The 18,496-nt window shown below is 49.9% G+C and overlaps 1 protein-coding gene across 8 annotated transcripts in view; it reads right to left on the bottom strand.

Annotated features, from left to right (window-relative positions):
* Positions 1–18,496, bottom strand: part of hmgcs1 (3-hydroxy-3-methylglutaryl-CoA synthase 1 (soluble)) — a 62,955-nt gene that overhangs the window by 1,791 nt on the left and 42,668 nt on the right. For all 8 annotated transcript variants that reach the window (XM_052019277.1, XM_052019275.1, XM_052019274.1 and 5 more), the window contains 6 exons: positions 17,033–17,490; positions 14,600–14,725; positions 11,999–12,163; positions 8,458–8,626; positions 6,756–6,926; positions 6,418–6,650 (listed from right to left, as the gene is read on the bottom strand). In XM_052019277.1, coding sequence (XP_051875237.1) covers positions 6,418–6,650; positions 6,756–6,926; positions 8,458–8,626; positions 11,999–12,163; positions 14,600–14,725; positions 17,033–17,480 — 1,312 coding nt within the window. In that variant the 5' untranslated portion in view covers positions 17,481–17,490. The remainder of the gene's footprint in view (positions 1–6,417; positions 6,651–6,755; positions 6,927–8,457; positions 8,627–11,998; positions 12,164–14,599; positions 14,726–17,032; positions 17,491–18,496) is intronic.

The following is an 18,496-nucleotide window of genomic DNA, read 5'->3' as shown; positions in this document are numbered from 1 at the left end:
TAGTCCGTCCTGAAACAGGTGAGGGGATGTGTTTCAGGAAGAATGAGGGTAGGATATGCACAGTGTATGGTAGGGCCCTGGGAAGTACTGAGGAACAGAGACACCTCGCTGTACAAGTCCAAGATCCCTGAAGGTGGGAGCACAGGCAGATGAGGTGGTTAAAAAGGCATATAGGACACTTGCCTTCATTGCTTATATTCTGTGCCACAGCCAAAGGGAAGATATGGTACAATTGTCTAAAACATTGGTTCTGTCAAAGCTGGAGTACCGTGTACAGACTATCCTAGGGTTAGGAACACCCAACTGAGGGACACTCTGTACATCATGAACAAGTTCCCATAATATTATTAAATTCAAAAGTCCGATGTACATACGTTCATTCCTATGAAAAACAGAACTAGTTCCACGCTCTCTCTTAGTCTACCCACTTTCTGCAATTGTTCTTTCCTCTCAGTCTTGTCTGCTTTTGATGCCATTCATTAGAGTACTGTGGAGATTTGGCTACCATATCGAGTGATTCATTTTAAGGATAAAATTGGCTTATGGCGTCTGTAAAAAAAAAGGAACCCGTGCATTACGCTGCAGAGAGTTGTGGACACAGCTCAGCACATCACGGAAACCAGCCTCCCTTCCATGGACTCTGTCTACACTTCTCGCTGCCTCGGTAAAGCAGCCAGCATAATTAAAGACCCCACCCACCCTGGACATTCTCTCTTCTCCCCCCTCCCATCAGACAGAAGATACAAAAGCCTGAAAGCACGTACCACCAGGCTCAAGGACGGCTTCTATCCCCGTTATAAGACTATTGAATGGTTCCCTAGTATGATAAGATGGACGTTTAACCTCACAATCTACCTTGTTATGACCTTGCACCTTATTGTCTGCCTGCACTGCACCTTCTCTGTAACTGTAATACTTTATTCTGCATTCTGTTATCGTTTTCCCTTGTACTACCTCAATGCACTGTTGTAATGAAATGATCTGTATGGATGGCATGCAAGACAAAGTTTTTCACTGTACCTCGGTACGTGTGACAATAATAAACCGATTTACAATTACCCAGGGATAACCTGTACAGTTCTGGTCACCACGCAATGGGAAGGATGTGAAAGCATTGGAGAGGTTGCAGGAGATTCCCCTGGGTGTTGGCCTGGGATGGAGCATTTCAGTCACAAGGAGAACGGAGGGCTGTCCTTTGCACTCCCTAGACTGGGACGGGAATGAGATTAATTAAAAGCTGCAGTACTTTCCACTCCTGACCGCTACCCCACATGGAACGAGGATGGTTTATCCCCATGGTTTCAGGAAGCAGCAATGAGCCCGTAAATGGGTCACAAGAGTAAGAAAATAGCAGGAATAGGCCACTCGGCCCCTCAAACATGGCTGGTCTACCGCAGGCCTCATCATCTTTCCTATGCCAGTTTCCCATCGCCCTCAGTTCCCTGATCTTTCAAGAATGTACCCACTCCCTCTAAATATCTCCAGTGACCTCAGAGAACAGTACAGCACAGGAACAGGCCCTTCAGCCCACCACATCTGTGCCAACCATGATGCCAAATTAATGTAATCCCACCTGCCTGCACATGGTCCGTATCCCTCCACTCCCTGCCTGTTCATGCGTCTGTCTAAATGCCTCTTAAACGTTGCTGTTGTATCTGCTTCATGGAACTGTCTCCCGATATTCTGGAATAGAGACTGCTAGAGACTCGTGTGAAAAGGCGGCCAGGGATACTGTAACTGCTTCCCAGAACCACAGAGAGCCACTCTTGTCCTGAGGGATAGGGGTCAGGAGTGGGAAAGGCTGCCTGCTCTCAATCTCATTCCCTTCCCAGTTCAGCGAATGCCGAGGACAACTAGTGCCTGGCTATTTGCCCCCAATGCCCCCCTTCTTACCCTTTAACCTTTGCGCTGGGTGGGTCTAGACGTCTGGAGCTGTCTGCTCAATGGGTAGTAGTCTCACCCCGAGAGTGAAGCCCCAAATGGCATGTCACAGGAGTCTAGACTGCCTCTGGCAGTGCAGTACTAAGGGACTGCCACACTGCTGGGGATACCGTTTATCCTTCTATCCTTTCAGGTGGATGAAGGTGCCAGTTCACTGTTCAGGAAGATGGAGGGGGTTCTCCATTGCCCTGGCATGAGGGAGGCAAGTGAGTAAATGTGGCAGTTTAGAGTCATATAGCACGTAAACAGGCCCTTCAGCCCAACTCCTCCTTACTGAACAAGATGCCATCTACAGTAGTTCCATTTTCCTGTGTTTGGCCCATATCCCTCTAAACCTTTCCTATCCATGTACCTGTCCAAATGTAATTCGGAATTGTACTGTAATTTTACCTGCCTCTACCACTTCCTCTGGCAGCTCGTTCCATACACCCACCATCCTCTGCGTGACAAACTTGCCCCTCAGATTCCCTTTAACCCTTTCCCCTCTCAACTTGAACATATGGCCTCTAGCTTTAGCCTTGGAAAAAGCCTGTGATATCCACCCTATCCATCCTCCTCAGGATTTTATGAACCTCTACAAGGTCACTCCTCAGTCTCCTGTGCTCCAGTGAGAACAATCCCAGCCTGTCCAGTCTCTCCTTGTAACTGAAGCCCTCCATTCCAGACCACATCCTGGTGAATGTTTTCTGCACTTTCCAGCGCTACCACATCCTTTCTATAGTGTGGTGACCAGAACTGCACACAATATCCCAAGTGTGACCTACCCAATGTCTCGTACAGCTGCAACACCATGTCCCGAGTCTTAATACCCCTGCCTATAAAAGGCAAGCAAGCTAAATGTCTTCTTCATTACCCTATCCACCATTTCAGGCAGCTATGAACTTGCACCCCATAGTCCCTCTGGATATCAACATTTTCGAGGTCCCTACTGTTCACTGTATATGTCCGGTCAGTATTAGATGATCTAAAGTGCATTACCTTACACTTGCCTGGATTAAACTCCATTTGCCACCACTCTGCCCAACTTTCCAGCTGATCTATGTCCCTATCTTTGGGCAACCATCCTCACTATCTATATATTCAAGAAGGGAAACAGGGATAATCCTAGTAACTATAGACTGGTGAGTCTCACGTCAGTGGTAGGGAAGTTACTGGAGAGGATTCTTAGGGATAGGATTTATGAGCATTTGGAAAACCATAGCCTAATTAGGGACAGTCAGCATGGTTTTGTGCGGGGCAAGTCGTGCCTTACTAATTTGATTGAGTTTTTTTTTGCGGGTGATTGATGAAGGTAGAAATGTGGTCTACATGGATTTTAGTAAGTCGTTTGACGAGGTTCCTCATGAGAGGCTCACCCAGAATTGGCCATTTGGATTCAGAATTGGCTTGCCCAGAGAAGACAGAGGGTAGTGCTCGATGGGACTTATTCTAGCTGGAGGTCTGTGACTAGTGGTGTTCCTCAGGGATCCGTATTGAGACCTCTGCTGTTGTGATTTATATAAATGACCTGGATGAAAATGTAGAGCAACAAAGGAGTAGGCTGGGAGGATGAAGGGGGACCCCATCCCTGTTGGGTCTGCAAGGGGTGGGGGTGAGAGCAGAGGTGCGGGAAACAGCAGAGATACAGATGCAAGCTCTCTCAACCACAGTTGGGGGGGAAGCCCTGGTTAGTAAAGAAGTTGGACATCTCGGATGTCCTGGAATGGAAAGTCTCATCATGGGAGCAGATGCTGCGGAAGCGGAGAAATTGGGAAAATGGGATTGCATCCTTGCAGGAGACAGGGTGGGAGGAGCTGTAATCGAGGTAGCTGTGGGCGTCAGTGGGTTTGTAGAAGGTGTCAGTGGATAAAGAATCTCCTGAGATGGAGATGGAAAGATCGAGGAAGGAGAGAGAGATGTGATACAGGTCCGAGCTCTCTCGACCACAGATGAAAATGTACATGGGTGGGTTAGTAAGTTTGCAGATGATACAAAGATTGGTGGTGTTGTGGATGGGGTAGAAGACTGACTAAGGATACAGCAGGATACAGATCAGTTGTAGATATGGGCGGAGAAATGGCAGATGGAGTTCAACCCGGCCAAATGTGAAGTGTTGCACCTTGGGAGATCAAATGTAAAAAGACATACGTTGTTAATGGCAGGACCCTTAACGGTGTTGATGAGCAGAGGAACCTTGGGTTCCAAATTCATAGCTCCCTGTAAGGGTGGTAAAGAAGGCATATGGCATGCTTGCTTTCATTAGTCGAGTCATTGAGTTCAAGAGTCAGGAAGTTATAAAACTTTCATTAGGCCACATCTGGAGTACTGCATTCAGTTCTGGTTGCCCCATTATAGGAAGGATGTCAAGGATTTGGAGAGGGTGCAGAAGAGGTTCACCAGGACGCTGCCTGGATTAGAGGGCATGAGCTATGAGGAGAGGTTGGACAAACTTGGGTTGTTTGCTCTGGAGTGGCGGAGACTGAGGGGAGACCTGATAGTGGTTTATAAGGTTATGAGAGGCATAGACAGACAGCCGGTATCTTTTTCCCAGGGTTGAAATGTCTAATACCAGAGGGCGTACATTTAAGGTGATGGGGGCAAGTTCAAAGATGTGTGGGGCAAGTTTTTTGTTTACACAGAGCGGTGGGTGCCTGGAATGCGCTGCCTGGGGTGGTGGTGGAGGCAGATACGATAGGGATGTTCAAGAAGCTCTTAGACAGGCACACGTATGTGAGGGAAATGGCAGGATATGGACATTGTGTAGGCAGAAGGGAGTAGCTTAGTTGGGCATTTTATTACTATTTTATTACTAAAGTAAAGTAATTGGTTCGGTACAAGATTGTGGACCAAAGGGCCTGTTCCTGTGCTGCACTGTTCTATGTTCCAACTCCTCCAATCTTTGTGTTGTCGGCAAACTTACTTACAGACCACAGCCATTCTCACCCCTGCAGCCTGAGACAACTCTCAGGGTGACTCTTATGCCGTACACATTGATTGGATTCTTTGCTGCTACAAAAAGACTTCAATGCACAAACACCAGGTCACTGGTCCGGGACCAAACCAGCAGACAGCACTGACCCCCCAGCTCAACGCCAGTGCTCCCGGGGTCGAAGAGGGACTCGTCTCCGGTGAGCTACTGAAGCGTGCATTTTCTCATGGTATGTTGGCATCAGAGCTTTTACTGAGCATTTGCAGACCTTCCAGTGAAGGTACTTCGCCAGTGCTGCTGGGGAGGGATTTCCAGGATTAGGACTGTATTGTGGAGGGGCGTGGCTGTCACGTGACAGCATTGTCCACTACCCAGTCGGAAGACACACCACTGCCAATCAAGGTTTGGCCCTGCCCTACCCATCAGAGCACACCTGACCATTGGCCCCTTTAAGTACCTTTGTACTTGGCCTTGGGCCATTGGCCTTTGTAATCGATTAGTCCTTGCTGGCACTGAGCCATTGGCCCTCTGTAAATTACCAGGGCTGGACCCCCCCAGCCCTCTAGAACTATAAAGGGTGCCACATGTGCTCGGCTCGCTCTCATTGCCATCTTTGAGGGACCACCCTGCTTCACTCCAGGCTGAGTACTATGGAACAGCGCTGGAGAAATTGTTGGTGAGGTGTGCACTGTTAAAGGGTTGGGAGCGTTTTAGTTAGTGTCTCTAGTAGCATAGAGCCTTGCCTGCACTGTGCCAAGGGGTGGCAGGTATCATATTGTTTTTCCTTGATTGTGTGTGCCGTGTGTGTGCGCGTGCGCCTGCGTGTGCCCCATGGGTGTGTGCCATGTGCCGTGTATGTGTTTTATCCCTGCGGCAATTTTCCCACACTTGTCTTTTGTAAATAAATCATTTACTGCCAGACTGTGTTCAGTGTCCTTGCTTTTGAGATCCCCTCCACCCCGAACCTGTTTCCTCACTCACAACAAGGACCCAGGGACGGTTGATGCATTTCCAAGTCAGGGTGGTGCAGGGAGGGGGAAGCTGCAGGTGGTGGCATCTCCTGTACCTGCTGCCCTTGTCCTCCTCGAAGGGAGAGCCCACACGTTTGGAACCAAACCCTGAGACACAGCCGGGGGGGGGGGGGGGGGGGGGGGCGCTGCAGAAGAGGGCAAGGTATTGGTATTGGTTTATTATTGTCACTTGTACCGAGGTACAGTGAAAAACTTGTCTTGCATACCGATCGTACAGGTCAATTCATTACACAGTGCAGTTACATTGAGTTCGTACTATGTGCATTGATGTAGTACAGGTAAAGCAATAACAGTACAGAGTACAGTGTCACAGCTACAGAGAAAGTGCAGTGCAGGTAGACAATAAGATGCAAGGTCACGACAAGGGAGATCATGAGATCAGAGTCCATCTCACCGTATAAAGGAACTGTTCAATAGGGGGAGGCAGTGAGAGAACAACCCCCTTGACCCAGCCACCTTACCCAACCAGGGGGGTGGGGTGGAAGAGGGGAAGGGGGAGGCAGTGAGAGAACAATGCCCCTGACCCGGCCACCTTACCCAAGTGGTGGGTGTCCTCCCTTAGCTTCATGCTGCTGGCAAAGGCCTCTGGAGTCACCTTCTTCCGGGAGTCGAGCCTTGCCTGCAGGTCCGACAGGCTGGCCACCAGCTTGTCCAGCGCCGAGCCGGGCGTGGCGTCCTGGGTCACGCGGAGCGAGTACAGGGTGGCAGCAAAGCCGGAGCCGTAGGAGAACAGGCCAATCCTCTGCCCAGCCAGCTGCTTGGCTGAGCGCCTGTGGGAGTGGGGGAGTGGGGGAAGAGACATCACCCGTTAGTGCCTGTGGCACAGTGTACGGACAGCGCGGCTCTCCCACAGCGCCGGGGAGTGGGGTACTCACTGGGCCAGGATGGCGGACAGACAGCCGTAGACAGAAGGCGTGTACATGTTGCCGTTCTGGTTAGAGACCATCAGCGAGGGCTGCGTCTTCTGCTTGAAGATCTCGGCGCTGGCCTTCAGGAAGGCCTTCTCCACGTCCCTGTCGAAGTACGTGTCCTCCAGCTTCAGGTCCCTGCCACAGCGGCACACACAGCACGTTAGTCCCAGCGGGGCTCGCAGTATGCCGGCCCCAGCCCCACCGTGCAAACCTGCACAAACTCCCAGTAGAGACACCTGCCCCCTCCCTCCACAGAACACCCACGGAGGTACAACACCTACACACAGACCTCCAACCCTATCCAACGCACCAGCAGTATCCTCTACCACACAGCAACGCACAAAAAGCTGGAGAAACCCAGTGGGTGAGATGAAGGCTCTCTACCATGAAAGGTATAGAAGCAGAATTAGGCCATTCAGCCCATCGAGTCTGCTCCGCCATTCAACAACAGCTGATTTTTTTCTCAACCCCATTCTCCTGCTTTCTCCCAGTAACCATTAACCCCCTTACCAATCAAGAACCTATCAATCTCTGCCTTAAATACACTCAGTGACTGGCCTCCACAGCCCTCCGTGGCAACGAATTCCACCAATTCATCACCCTCTGGCTGAAGAAATTCCTCATCTCAGTTCTAAAGGGATTTCCCTTTATTCTGAGGCTGTGCTCTGGGATCCGAGACCCTCCTACTGATGGAAACATCCTCTCCACGTCCACTCAACCTGAAACGTCGGCTGTCATTTCCCTCCACAGATGCTGCCTGACCCGCTGAGCTCCTCCAGCTTTCGTGTGTTGCTCCAGCTTCCAGTATCTGCGGCCTCTTGTCTCTCCATTATCATAGTCGTAACCCATGGAAACAGGCCCTTCGGCCCATTGAGTCCATGCCATCAACCACCCATTTACACTATTCTTATTTTATTCTCCCCACATTCCCATCAAGAACAACCCCCCCCACCCCCCCGAGATTCTCTTCCTCACCCACACACTGGGGGCAATTTACAGCAGGTGATTAATCTACTGACCCTTTGGGATGTGGGAGGAAACCGGAGCACCCAGGGGAAACCCACACGGTCACAGGGAGAACATGCAAACTCCACACGGAGTGTGCCAGAGGGTCAGGATTGAACCCAGGTCTCTGAAGCTGAGAGGCAGTGGCTCTACCAGTGCACCACTGTGCACTCCCAGAGAGCAAGAAGTCAATGCAGACTACAAAATCCCATCAGGGAGACCTGCCCCTCAATCCCCAACCCATACTAAATCCCAATAGGGAGATACCCCCAACATCCCAGCAGGGAGACCCATCTCCCCACCACCTCTCCCCCTGACACCAGCAGAGAGACAACCCTCACCTCCAACATCCCAGCAGGGCGACCAAGCCCAATCCCGTAAGATCTGCCCCAACCCAACTGGAGGGTGCCCCAACCCCCAAAATCCCAGAAGGAAGACCTGTCCCACCTCTAACCTCCCCCAAATCCCGAGTTGGAGGTGGCCCCCTCCAACGGGGAGATCTCACTGCCCTCACTCCTCCACTACACCAGCAGGCAAAATATATCCCCCTCGCCCCAAATATCCCAGCCAGGCACAGTCCGATCCCGAAAGGAGTGGGGACCACCTCAGCTTGGCAGAGCAGACCACCTCAGCTCCCAGGCCTGGTTCCGAACCCACTCACCTGAAGGCCTCCAGGCCACTGAAGACACCGCTCTCGGTGTTGGGCTTTGGGTCACGGAGGAAGTCGTTGAGAAGCAGGCGGGCCACAGACTTCTGCACCAGTTTGCAGTAGGGGGTGTGGAACACCACGTAGTCGAAGTCTTGCAGAGTGAACCGGGCGTCGCTGCCCTCTGGAACACAATGGGGAGGGACGGCTGGTGAGGAGGGTGCAGCACTGCCATCCAAACTGTACAAGCCAGTCAATTCACAAACAACACCGAGGGGGCCATTCAACCCATCAATTCCCTCCCTGCTCCTTCAATGACTTAAGAATTAGAGAACTGCTACTGCACACAAGACCACCAGTCATGGAACAGTACAGTGCAGGAACAGGCCATTCAACCCATGATGTTTTGCCAAACTAATTCAACTAGTAATTAAACGCCTAACTAAACTAATCCCTTCTGCCTACACAAGGTCCATATCCCTCCATTCTCTGCATATCCATGTGCCTATCTAAGAGCCTCTTAAAACACCTCTATCGTATCTGCCTCCACCCCCCACCTTTGGCAGCACATTCCAGGCACCCACCACTCTCTGTGTAAAAAAAAAACTTGCCCCGCACATCTCCTTTAAACTTACCCCGCTCACCTTAAATGCATACCTTCTAGCATTAGATATTTTGACCTTGGGGAAAGAGATACCAGCTGTCTACTGTACCACAGTACCGTCCATACTGTACCACAGTACATCATGGAAAACCAGCCTCCCCTCAACTAACTCCATCTACATTTCCTGCTGTCTTGGGAAAGCAGCCAACAAACTCAAAGACCCCTCCCACCCTGGGTCATTCTCTCCTCTCCCCCCCCCCCCGCTATGGGGCAGGAGATATAAAAGCCTGAAAACACGTACCACCAGGCTCAAGGACAGCTTCAACCTCGCTGTTGTAAGACTCTTGAACGGTCCCCTAGTAAGATAAGGATGAAATCTCAATCTACCTCGTCGTGGCACTTTACTTGTCTGCCTGCACTGCACTTTCTCTGTAACACTTCCTTCTGCATTATTTTTCTTTTCGTACTACCTCGATGTGCTTTATGTATGGCATGATCTGTCTAGATGGCATGCAAAACCAAAGCTTTTCACTGTATCTCAGTACGTGTGACAATAATAAACCAATTACCAAAGTTGTCAGCTGCATCCCAGTTCATTCATTACCCAAAGCCACGCAAATCATCTTCCCCCCCACTTTTCCAGTTCACTTTCATGAGCTGTGTCTAGTTGCTGTTGGTTTATTATTGTCACTTGTACCGAGGTGCAGTGAAAAACTTGTCTTACAAACCGATCGTACAGGTCAATTCATTACACAGTGCAGTTACACTGAGTCAGTACAGAGCAGGAATCTGCAGGTTATTGCTACGTTTGTTATAGCCCCCGTCAAATGTTGAGGGTTGCTTCACAAAGGGGAGGAGGCTGTGCTTTAGCTGGACTCATTGGTAGGTGGCTCTGCCAATAGAAACTCAAAGAAATGTCAAGAAACTTATCCAGGGCTAGGTTGAAGCCAACCCAGAAATTAGATATTTTTAACACATTTTATTCCTCGTTTTTGTTAATCATTGGTTTTAAATTGAGGTGACCCAAGACACAGTGACTAAGGAGGATGAAATTATTAGAAACGGTGTTAAGGCTTTTTACAAACAATCTGCTGGAGGAACTCAGTGGGTCGAGCAGCATCTGTGGAAGGAAAGGAACTGTTGACGTTTCGGATCAAAAACCCTGCATCAGGGCTGATTGTGTGTTGCTCCAGATTCCAACATCTGCAGTCTCTTGTGTCTCCCTTAATGCTTCTTACATCTTCCTAGCTGTATGAATAACGGAATACTATATTGGACAAGAAAGACTTGAGTCTCTCCAAATTAGAAATACAGATTCCCCCGATCAATAATTAAGAGAAATAATGGTTTTATAATGGTTAAGAACAGGTTGGTATCTCAATCTTTTGAACTTGCTGTGAGTAGTTTAGATGGTTTGATTTAAAATATTGGACTTTAATATCAGGAAAGAACTGGTGCAGGTTATGAGAATGCAGCAGAAACTAAACTTTAAATATGGAAAAGACTACACATCGCAGTTAAATCAATCCCCAAATGTTCAGTGGATCAGGGAGAGAGACAGCCCTGAACCAGGGGTTATAACCTTAGTATTAGGCTGGCACATCCCGCAGCCAGAGGGCACAGTGCATCTCCAGAGGAGAAGATGTGTGCACCAGCTCAGGGCCCCTGGGGATTTGGGAAATAAGATCAGTGGATAACTTATGGTAGATTTTTGGTAGGGTAGAGAGAGCTTCACTTTGTCTCTAATCCTGGGAGTGTGTGATGGGGCAGTGTAGAGGGAGCTTCACTCTGTGTCTGACCCTGGGAGTGTGTGATGGGACGGTGTAGAGGGAGCTTCACTCTGTGTCTGACCCTGGGAGTGTGTGATGGGGCAGTGTAGAGGGAGCTTCACTCTGTGTCTGACCCTGGGAGTGTGTGATGGGACAGTGTAGAGGGAGCTTCACTCTGTGTCTGACCCTGGGAGTGTGTGATGGGACGGTGTAGAGGGAGCTTCACTCTGTGTCTGACCCCGGGAGTGTGTGATGGGACAGTGTAGAGGGAGCTTCACCCTGTGTCTGACCCCGGGAGTGTGTGATGGGATGGTGTAGAGGGAGCTTCACTCTGTGTCTGACACTGGGAGTGTGTGATGGGATGGTATAGAGGGAGCTTCACTCTGTGTCTGACACTGGGAGTGTGTGATGGGACATTGTAGGGGAAACATTCGGTGTATAACCTGTGCTGTACCTGGAACCTGTAACTGAAACTGATGTGGAACATTTGAAATGGGAAATGGAAATGTTTTATTCCCCATGACTAACACCCTCCTTTGGTTTATGGTGGCTGAGTACTTGGGAAATTTCCTCCAGCAACTGAAGACCATCTCAATGTTTTCAGCAGTCACTCTGCTGGAACATTTTGAAGCCAAGTATTGCAGGAGAAAGTAAGATGACTGAAGTGGAGACAAAGGGAGGAGGAGGAGGTGACAGACATGTCTGCCCTGAGCAAATGTGGGAAAGAGTTCATTTGTGAAAGATCAGGCCTCTTAACATCATAAAATGCCCGGCCTGTTTCACACACACAACCCAACAACAAAGGGTGACCTTACATAGGGTGTCATGAGGGGCATAGACAAGGTGAATGATCACAGTCTTTCCCCCAGAGTAGGGGAGTCCAAAACTAGAGGGCAAAGGTTTAAGGTGAGAGGGGAAAGATTCAAGGGGGACTTGAGGAGACAAGATTTTCCCACACAGAGGGTGGCGGGTATGTGGAACAAGTTGCCAGAGGAAGTTGTAGAGGCGGGTACAATTATGACATTTAAAAGTTATTTGGACAGTTACACCAATAGGAAAGGTTTACAGGGATATTGGCCAAACACAGACAAATGGGACTAGCTCAGTTCGGCACCTCGGCCAGTATGGACGAGTTGGGCTGAAGGACCTGTTTCCGTGCTGTACAACCTCACAAATAACTCACCTTTTTGCTTCTGTGCCTGGTACTTGTTGCAGTAGAACCTGTAGCAGTGATCCAACGCACTGAGGTAGCACTGAATGGAGAGCTTGCCATCCACCACAGGGTACTCTGATACCATGTCGGGCTTGTAGAAATCATACACGTGCTGCATGTGTGTTCCGCGCAGGCCTGTGATGAAGGTTACAGTCAGGTTTTACAATCCCAGTTCAGGGAAATGACAGTACCAATCAACCTCACACAACGTCTGCATACAGCAATGAACAGGTCCCACACACTCACGACTGGTTGGAGTCTTATAATGATGCAGGAGGCCATTCAACCTATCAGATCCATGTCGGCTCCCTGAGAGCAATCCCATTAGCCCCATTCCCGCCCTTCTTATTCCCTGTAGCTCTGCAACTTATTCTCTCTCACACACACCCATCAACTCCCCTTTGATTCTTTTTGCCAACCTACACTAGGAGTACCTGGGGGAAACCCACACGGTCACAGGGAGAACGTGCAAACTCCACACGGACAGCACCGGAGGTTGGGATTGAACCCGGGTCTCTGGAGCAGCGAGGCAGCAGCACTAACTGGTGCATCATTGTGCCGCAAGGTTCGTGCTTAGAGGGCGAGGAACTTCCGACACCTGAGTCGACCACCAAGGCGTCTGGCTGTGTCGAAGCCGCACTGCAGAAACATGGCCACAGAGTGCAGACTGACCAGCAGCGCAGTGCTAAGCAAATGCTGCTCCCTTCTGAAGAGCTGCAGCAGTCCAGTGCCCCGATATCCCTCATAAGGTGCAATCACCGTCTCCTAATCACATTGCTGTACAAGAAATCTAGTTGTGTAGAAATTGTTACAGTACAAGGCTCTAAAATTGAATGTTATCTTTAATATTTTCTTACAACATAGGAGGCCATTTGGCCCATCGAGTGTATGCCAGCTCACAGAGCAAACCCATCCCCTCACTAATTTTTCCCAGTAATCTATTCACAGTTCTCAACAATTCTGTCATCCACCTAAACACCAGGGGCAAGTTACAGCATTAACCCACTGACCCCGCACATCGTTGGGATGTGGGAGTAAACTGGAGCACCTGGCGGAAACCAGAGTGGTCACAGGGAAAACGTGCAAATTCCACACACAGGCAGCAGCTGAGGTTGGGATCAAACTGGTGTCTCTGGAGCTAGGAGGCAGCAGCTCTACCAGGGTGCCACACAAAGGGGAGAGCATCTGTTAACTGGCTGGAGTAGTCCCAACTTTCCGCAGACTGCATTCTCTAATAATTCCAAATGTTTTTTTTGTACATTACATTGTAAACTGCAACTTGAAAACTCAGAGCTAAAACCTCATTTCTCATTGATGTAAATAAAAAGAGCTTCAATTTAGTCATCTAATGCGGCACACCATCGCCACCTGCTGTCCATTAAAAGGCGCTTAGCACACTGGCCGTCAGTCAGGCCATCCAGTATACGAGTTGGGACATTATATTGTTTAAGTTGTTGGTGTGGCTGCACTTGGAGACTGTGCACAGTTTTGGTCACCCTGTTACAGAAAAAAGGTGGTTAAAGAGCGCAGAAAACATTTATGAGGAAGTTGCCAGGACTCGAGGGCCTGAGTTATAGGGAGAGTTTGGGCAGGCTGGGTCTTTATTCCTTGGAACGTAGGAGAATGAGGGGCGACCTTATAGAAATGTTTAAATTTATGAGGGGCATAGATAAGGTGGACGGTAACAGTCTTTTCCCCAGGGTAGGGGAGTCCAAAACTAGGGGGCACAGATTTAGGGTGAGAGGGGAAAGATTTAAAAGGGACCTGAGGGGCAACTTTTTCCACGCAGAGGGTGGTGAGTATAAGGAACGAGCTGCCAGAGGAAGTGGGTAAGGCAGGTACAACAGTACCATTTAAGAAGCACTTGGATAGGTACATGGAGGGGCAGGGCTTGGAGGGATATGGGCCGAATGCAGGAAATTGGGTGGGCACCGTGGTCGGCATGGACGGGTTGGGCCGAAGGGCCTGTATCCATGCTATATTGCTCTATGACTCTAAACAGCCCTGCAGCAGCAAATTCAACCTAATGATTCATGTATGGTCTCTATTCCCAAGAGGCAGGGACTATTAGTTTTATATCCACTTTTCAGGTGGATCCTCCTTGGGAGTCAGGGTGACGTTAAGAGCACATCCAGAACACGGAGCGGGTTGGGGCCAGATGTCAACCGAAAACTTCCAAGCTGAGATGCGTGAGCAAAGGTTCAAGGGTTACTTAACCTGGCCAGAGTCAAGTTACAAATCACTCATGGTCAAAGTGAATTGTGGATTATACTGGAGGGGCTGAATGTCCCCCTCCTACTCCCATACTGATGTGCTGAGCCCTGCAAGAGGTGCCCATTGAGGGGGTGTTCCGTGTAGTAAAGCAAAAAGTTAAACAGTCGTGCAGGGGAGAGGCCTGTCCTGCCATTACTGGTTGAAGTAATCCGCATTTCTTCTGGGCAGGGACCACACCAATGAGTGCGGCTGCGACGGCTGGTTAAAGGCTGCCTTCAGATCAGGAATTCTTTCCCCAGTTCAGTATGCCACATCGGGAAGGAGATCCGAGCCCTGGGGCTCTCCGTGCTAACGTACCTCGCTCGAATCCCAGGGGTGCGTTGGGTCCGACCAGCATTGCGATGGCACCGGCCCCTCCTGTGGGACGTGCACTCCCGGTAGCGTAGACAGCAATATCTCCAGCAACGACCAGCGCATACCGTCCTGCCAAGCCACAGGGGAAAGAAAGGGTCAAGACACAGACCTCCATCACTCTCACCCGCTGACCCGAGCCCCAAGTCATCAGTGTGGCTCAGGATTTGGCTTCACTGTAAGGTCAGCTCTCCTGCTAAATCCTCCTCCTCTGCACGCTCATCTGTACAACAGAATCCATTGCAAGAGACACAAATCTCATTGGCAGAGATACAGCAATAGCTATATATCGACTGTATGTTAGAGAGGGTGTCATGGTACTTACAGAATTGTTGGATATCATCCATTACGTGTTGATCTGTGAATTGCTTTTTGGGTGTGAGGTATGATTAAGAAACAAGTAGTTCTGCTATAACATGTATTCCCATAATGCAAACTGTTTATAATACAGTTGATGGAATGGGGAACACTATTTGCGTTATGCGGGCTGCATTGGTTATAGTCCGATCAGGAAGACCTGCGTAAATCTGTACTTTGAAGGAAACTACAGCCTGGAGACACCAGAGACTGCAGATGCTGGAATCTGGAGCAACCAATAATCTGCTGGAGGAACTGAGTGGGTCGAGCAGCATCTATGGCGGGGGTAAGGAATGGTCAATGTTTTGGGTCGAGACCCTGCACCAGGACTCGTGCACGATCCTTGTCTTGATGCAGGGTCTCGACCAGAAACTTCAGCAGTTCCTTTCCTCCCACAGATGCTGCTCGACCCGCTGAGTCCCTCCAGCAGACTGTTTGTGACTACAGCCTGTCCTGCTGTAATGCAGTTTTCTATAATGCAAGGTTTCTTCAGAGTGTAACTATCATGTTATAGCACAACTACCTGTGCTGTATGGTGGTTTGAAAAGCAAGACAGCAGAGGTTGAAGGTGGGAGGAAGGAGTTTTGAAGGATATCTGAGAGGCAAGTCTTTTTTCACCGAGAGTGGGTGAGATCTGGAATGTGCTGCCAGAGGAGGTGGTGGAGTCAGAGACAATCACTGTGTTCAAGAGGCATTTAGACAGACACTTCAATAGGCAAATTATAGAAGGATACGGTCCTAATGTGGGCAAATGGGATTATTGTAGATAGGCAAACAGTACAGAAGAATGAGAGCGGACCTCATAGAAACATTTCGAATGTTGGAAGGACTGAACAGAGTAGATGTGGCTAAGTTGTTTCCCTTGGTGGGTGAGTCCAGGACAAGAGGGCACAGCCTTAGAATTAGAGGGTACCCATTTAGAACAGAAATGAGGAGAAATTTCTTTAGCCAGAGGGTTGTGGATTTATGGAATTTGTTGCCACATACAGCTGTGGAGGCCCGGTCATTGGGGGTGTTTAAGGAGGAGACTGATAGGTATCTAATTAGTCAGGGTGTCAAGGGATATGGGGAAAAGGCTGGGAATTGGGGCTAGACGGGAGAATAGTTCAGCTCATGGTGAGGTAGTGGAGCAGACTCGATGGGCCAAATGGCCTACTTCTGCTTTGTCTTGTGATCTTGTGAAAAAGGTAGACAGGGTTGTAAAGAAGGCTTTTGGCATCCTGGCATTCATAAATCAAAGTATTGAGTACAGGAGTTGGGACGTTATGGTGAAGTTGTACAAGACATTGGTGAGGCCAAATTTGGAGTATTGTGTGCAGTTCTGGTCACCTAACTATAGGAAGGATATCAGTAAGATTGAAAGAGTGCAGAGGAGATTTACTAGAATGTTGCCGGTTCTTCAGGAGTTGAGTTACAGGGAAAGATTGAACAGGTTAGGACTTTATTCCTTGGAGCGTAGAAAAATGAGGGGAGATTTGATAGACGTTTACAAAATTGAGGGGTATAGACAGAGTAAATGCAAGTAGGCTCTTTCTACCTAGATTAAGAGAGATAAGTACGAGAGGACATGGCTTTAAGGTGAAAGGGGAAAGGTTTAGGGGGAACTTCTTCACTCAGAGAGTGGTGGGAGTGTGGAACGAGCTGCCATCTGACATGGTAAATGCAGGCTCACTCTTAAGTTTTAAGAATAAATTGGATAGATACACGGACGGGAGAGGTCTGGAGGGTTATGGACTGGGTGCAGGTCAATGGGACTAGTGGAATAACGTTTCGGCACAGGCTAGAAGGGCTGAATGGCCTGTTTTCTGTGCTGTAGTGTTCTATGGTTCTATGGCACGGAAGTGGTGGGCCGAAGGGCCTGGTCCTGTGTTGTACGACTGAACTGTGTGTGTTTGGGACTTCCCGAGGTTGTGAGTGGAAGTCTTTCCCCATTTTTCCATTCACTCGGGAGTGCAAGAGCGTGAAGTGGGGGGGGTGGCGCGTTCCCGGGACGTCACAGACGAGGGGAGCGCAGGGGCTCACCGTCCCAGGAGCTGGACTCCACCCAGTTGACGGAGTTGAAGAGGGCGGCCGTGCCCCCGTAGCAGGCGTTGGTGGTGTCGATGCCCTCGATGTCGGTGTTGCCCGACTCCTCAAACAGCTGCATCAGCACAGTCTTGACGGACTTGGACTTGTCGATGATGGTCTCGGTGCCCACCTCCAGCCGGCCGATGCTCTCGTAGGGCAGGTTGTTGCGCTCCAGCAGCCGCTGCACCACCGTCAGGCACAGCGAGTTGATGTCCTCGCGGTCGGAGCAGAAGCCCATCCGCGACTGGCCCAGCCCCACCGTGTACTTGCCGGCATCAACCCCGTCAAACTTCTCCAGCTCGGCCTGCTCCACAAACTGTGCCGGGAAGTAGATCTCCATGGCGATGATGCCCACATCCTTGGGCCAGCGGGCCTCAGCTGTAGCAGGGAGGGATCCGGGCATCGTGGAAAGACTAGGGGAGATGGAGGGAGACAGGGAATGAAAACCAGGCACGACGGACACCAGAGCCCCGGGAGCTGGGTAACAAAGCAAGCCGAGTACACAACACGGAGGTGGGACTTCATGGAGAGGTGCAGGATCTTAAAAGTTTGACAGGCAGTTGGCTCTGGTGGGGAGTCTGGGATGGCAGAAGACACAAGATTCAGAAAGGTTAGGAACAACCTGTGCCCCGGGGAAGGTCAGAGCCTCTGGAGGCCACCCCCTGGGGAGGGTCAGAGCCTCCGGGGACCATGGGGCTTCGTGGATTGCAGAAAGGATGTATGAATGTTAGCCCATCAATTCATTTCGACTTTCGCCACCACCGGCAGGGCAGTGAATCAATTAAAGTTTCCTCCGGGTGCTCCGGTTTCCTCCCACATCCCAAAGACGTTAGGGTTAGGAAGTTGTGGGCGTGCTGTGTTGGCGCTGGAAGCGTGGCGACACTTGCGGGCTGCCCCCAGAACACTCTATGTAAAAGATGCATCTCACTGTGTGTTTCGATGTACATGTGACTAATAAAGAAATCTTATCAAAAACCCTGAAACAAAACCAGGAGATGCTGGAAATACTCAGCAGTTCAGGCAGCACCCGTAGTAGGAAAATCACAGCTAACGTTTCAGGTCAAAGACTGTACAACAGAACGCTGCCTGTCCCAGCAGCTCACAGGTGATGTGACGGGATAGGAACAGGGACTGCTCACAGATTTCCTCTCTTTCCGCTGGTTAAGGAGCGGACTGACCTCAGGACTGTCTGTGGCTGTGCTTCTGTGAGCTTGGGCAGCGAGGGATTGCTGCTCATTCAACCATGGGGGTATCAAGCAGAAGCCTGATCGTATCACCCAGGGATACCAGAGACACCTTCTGCAATGGGCATTTCAATTTCTCCACTCCTTAATCAAGGAGCAGCTCTGTACACACTGCTGCTCTGACCTCGGTCGGCTAACTGAGCGCAGTTCAAACCTCTCCGGTCCGTGGGACTCA

This window comes from Pristis pectinata, chromosome 7, assembly GCF_009764475.1.
Source record: "Pristis pectinata isolate sPriPec2 chromosome 7, sPriPec2.1.pri, whole genome shotgun sequence".
Taxonomy (NCBI): Eukaryota; Metazoa; Chordata; class Chondrichthyes; order Rhinopristiformes; family Pristidae; genus Pristis; species Pristis pectinata.
This window is presented reverse-complemented; position numbering and strand designations above follow the sequence as displayed.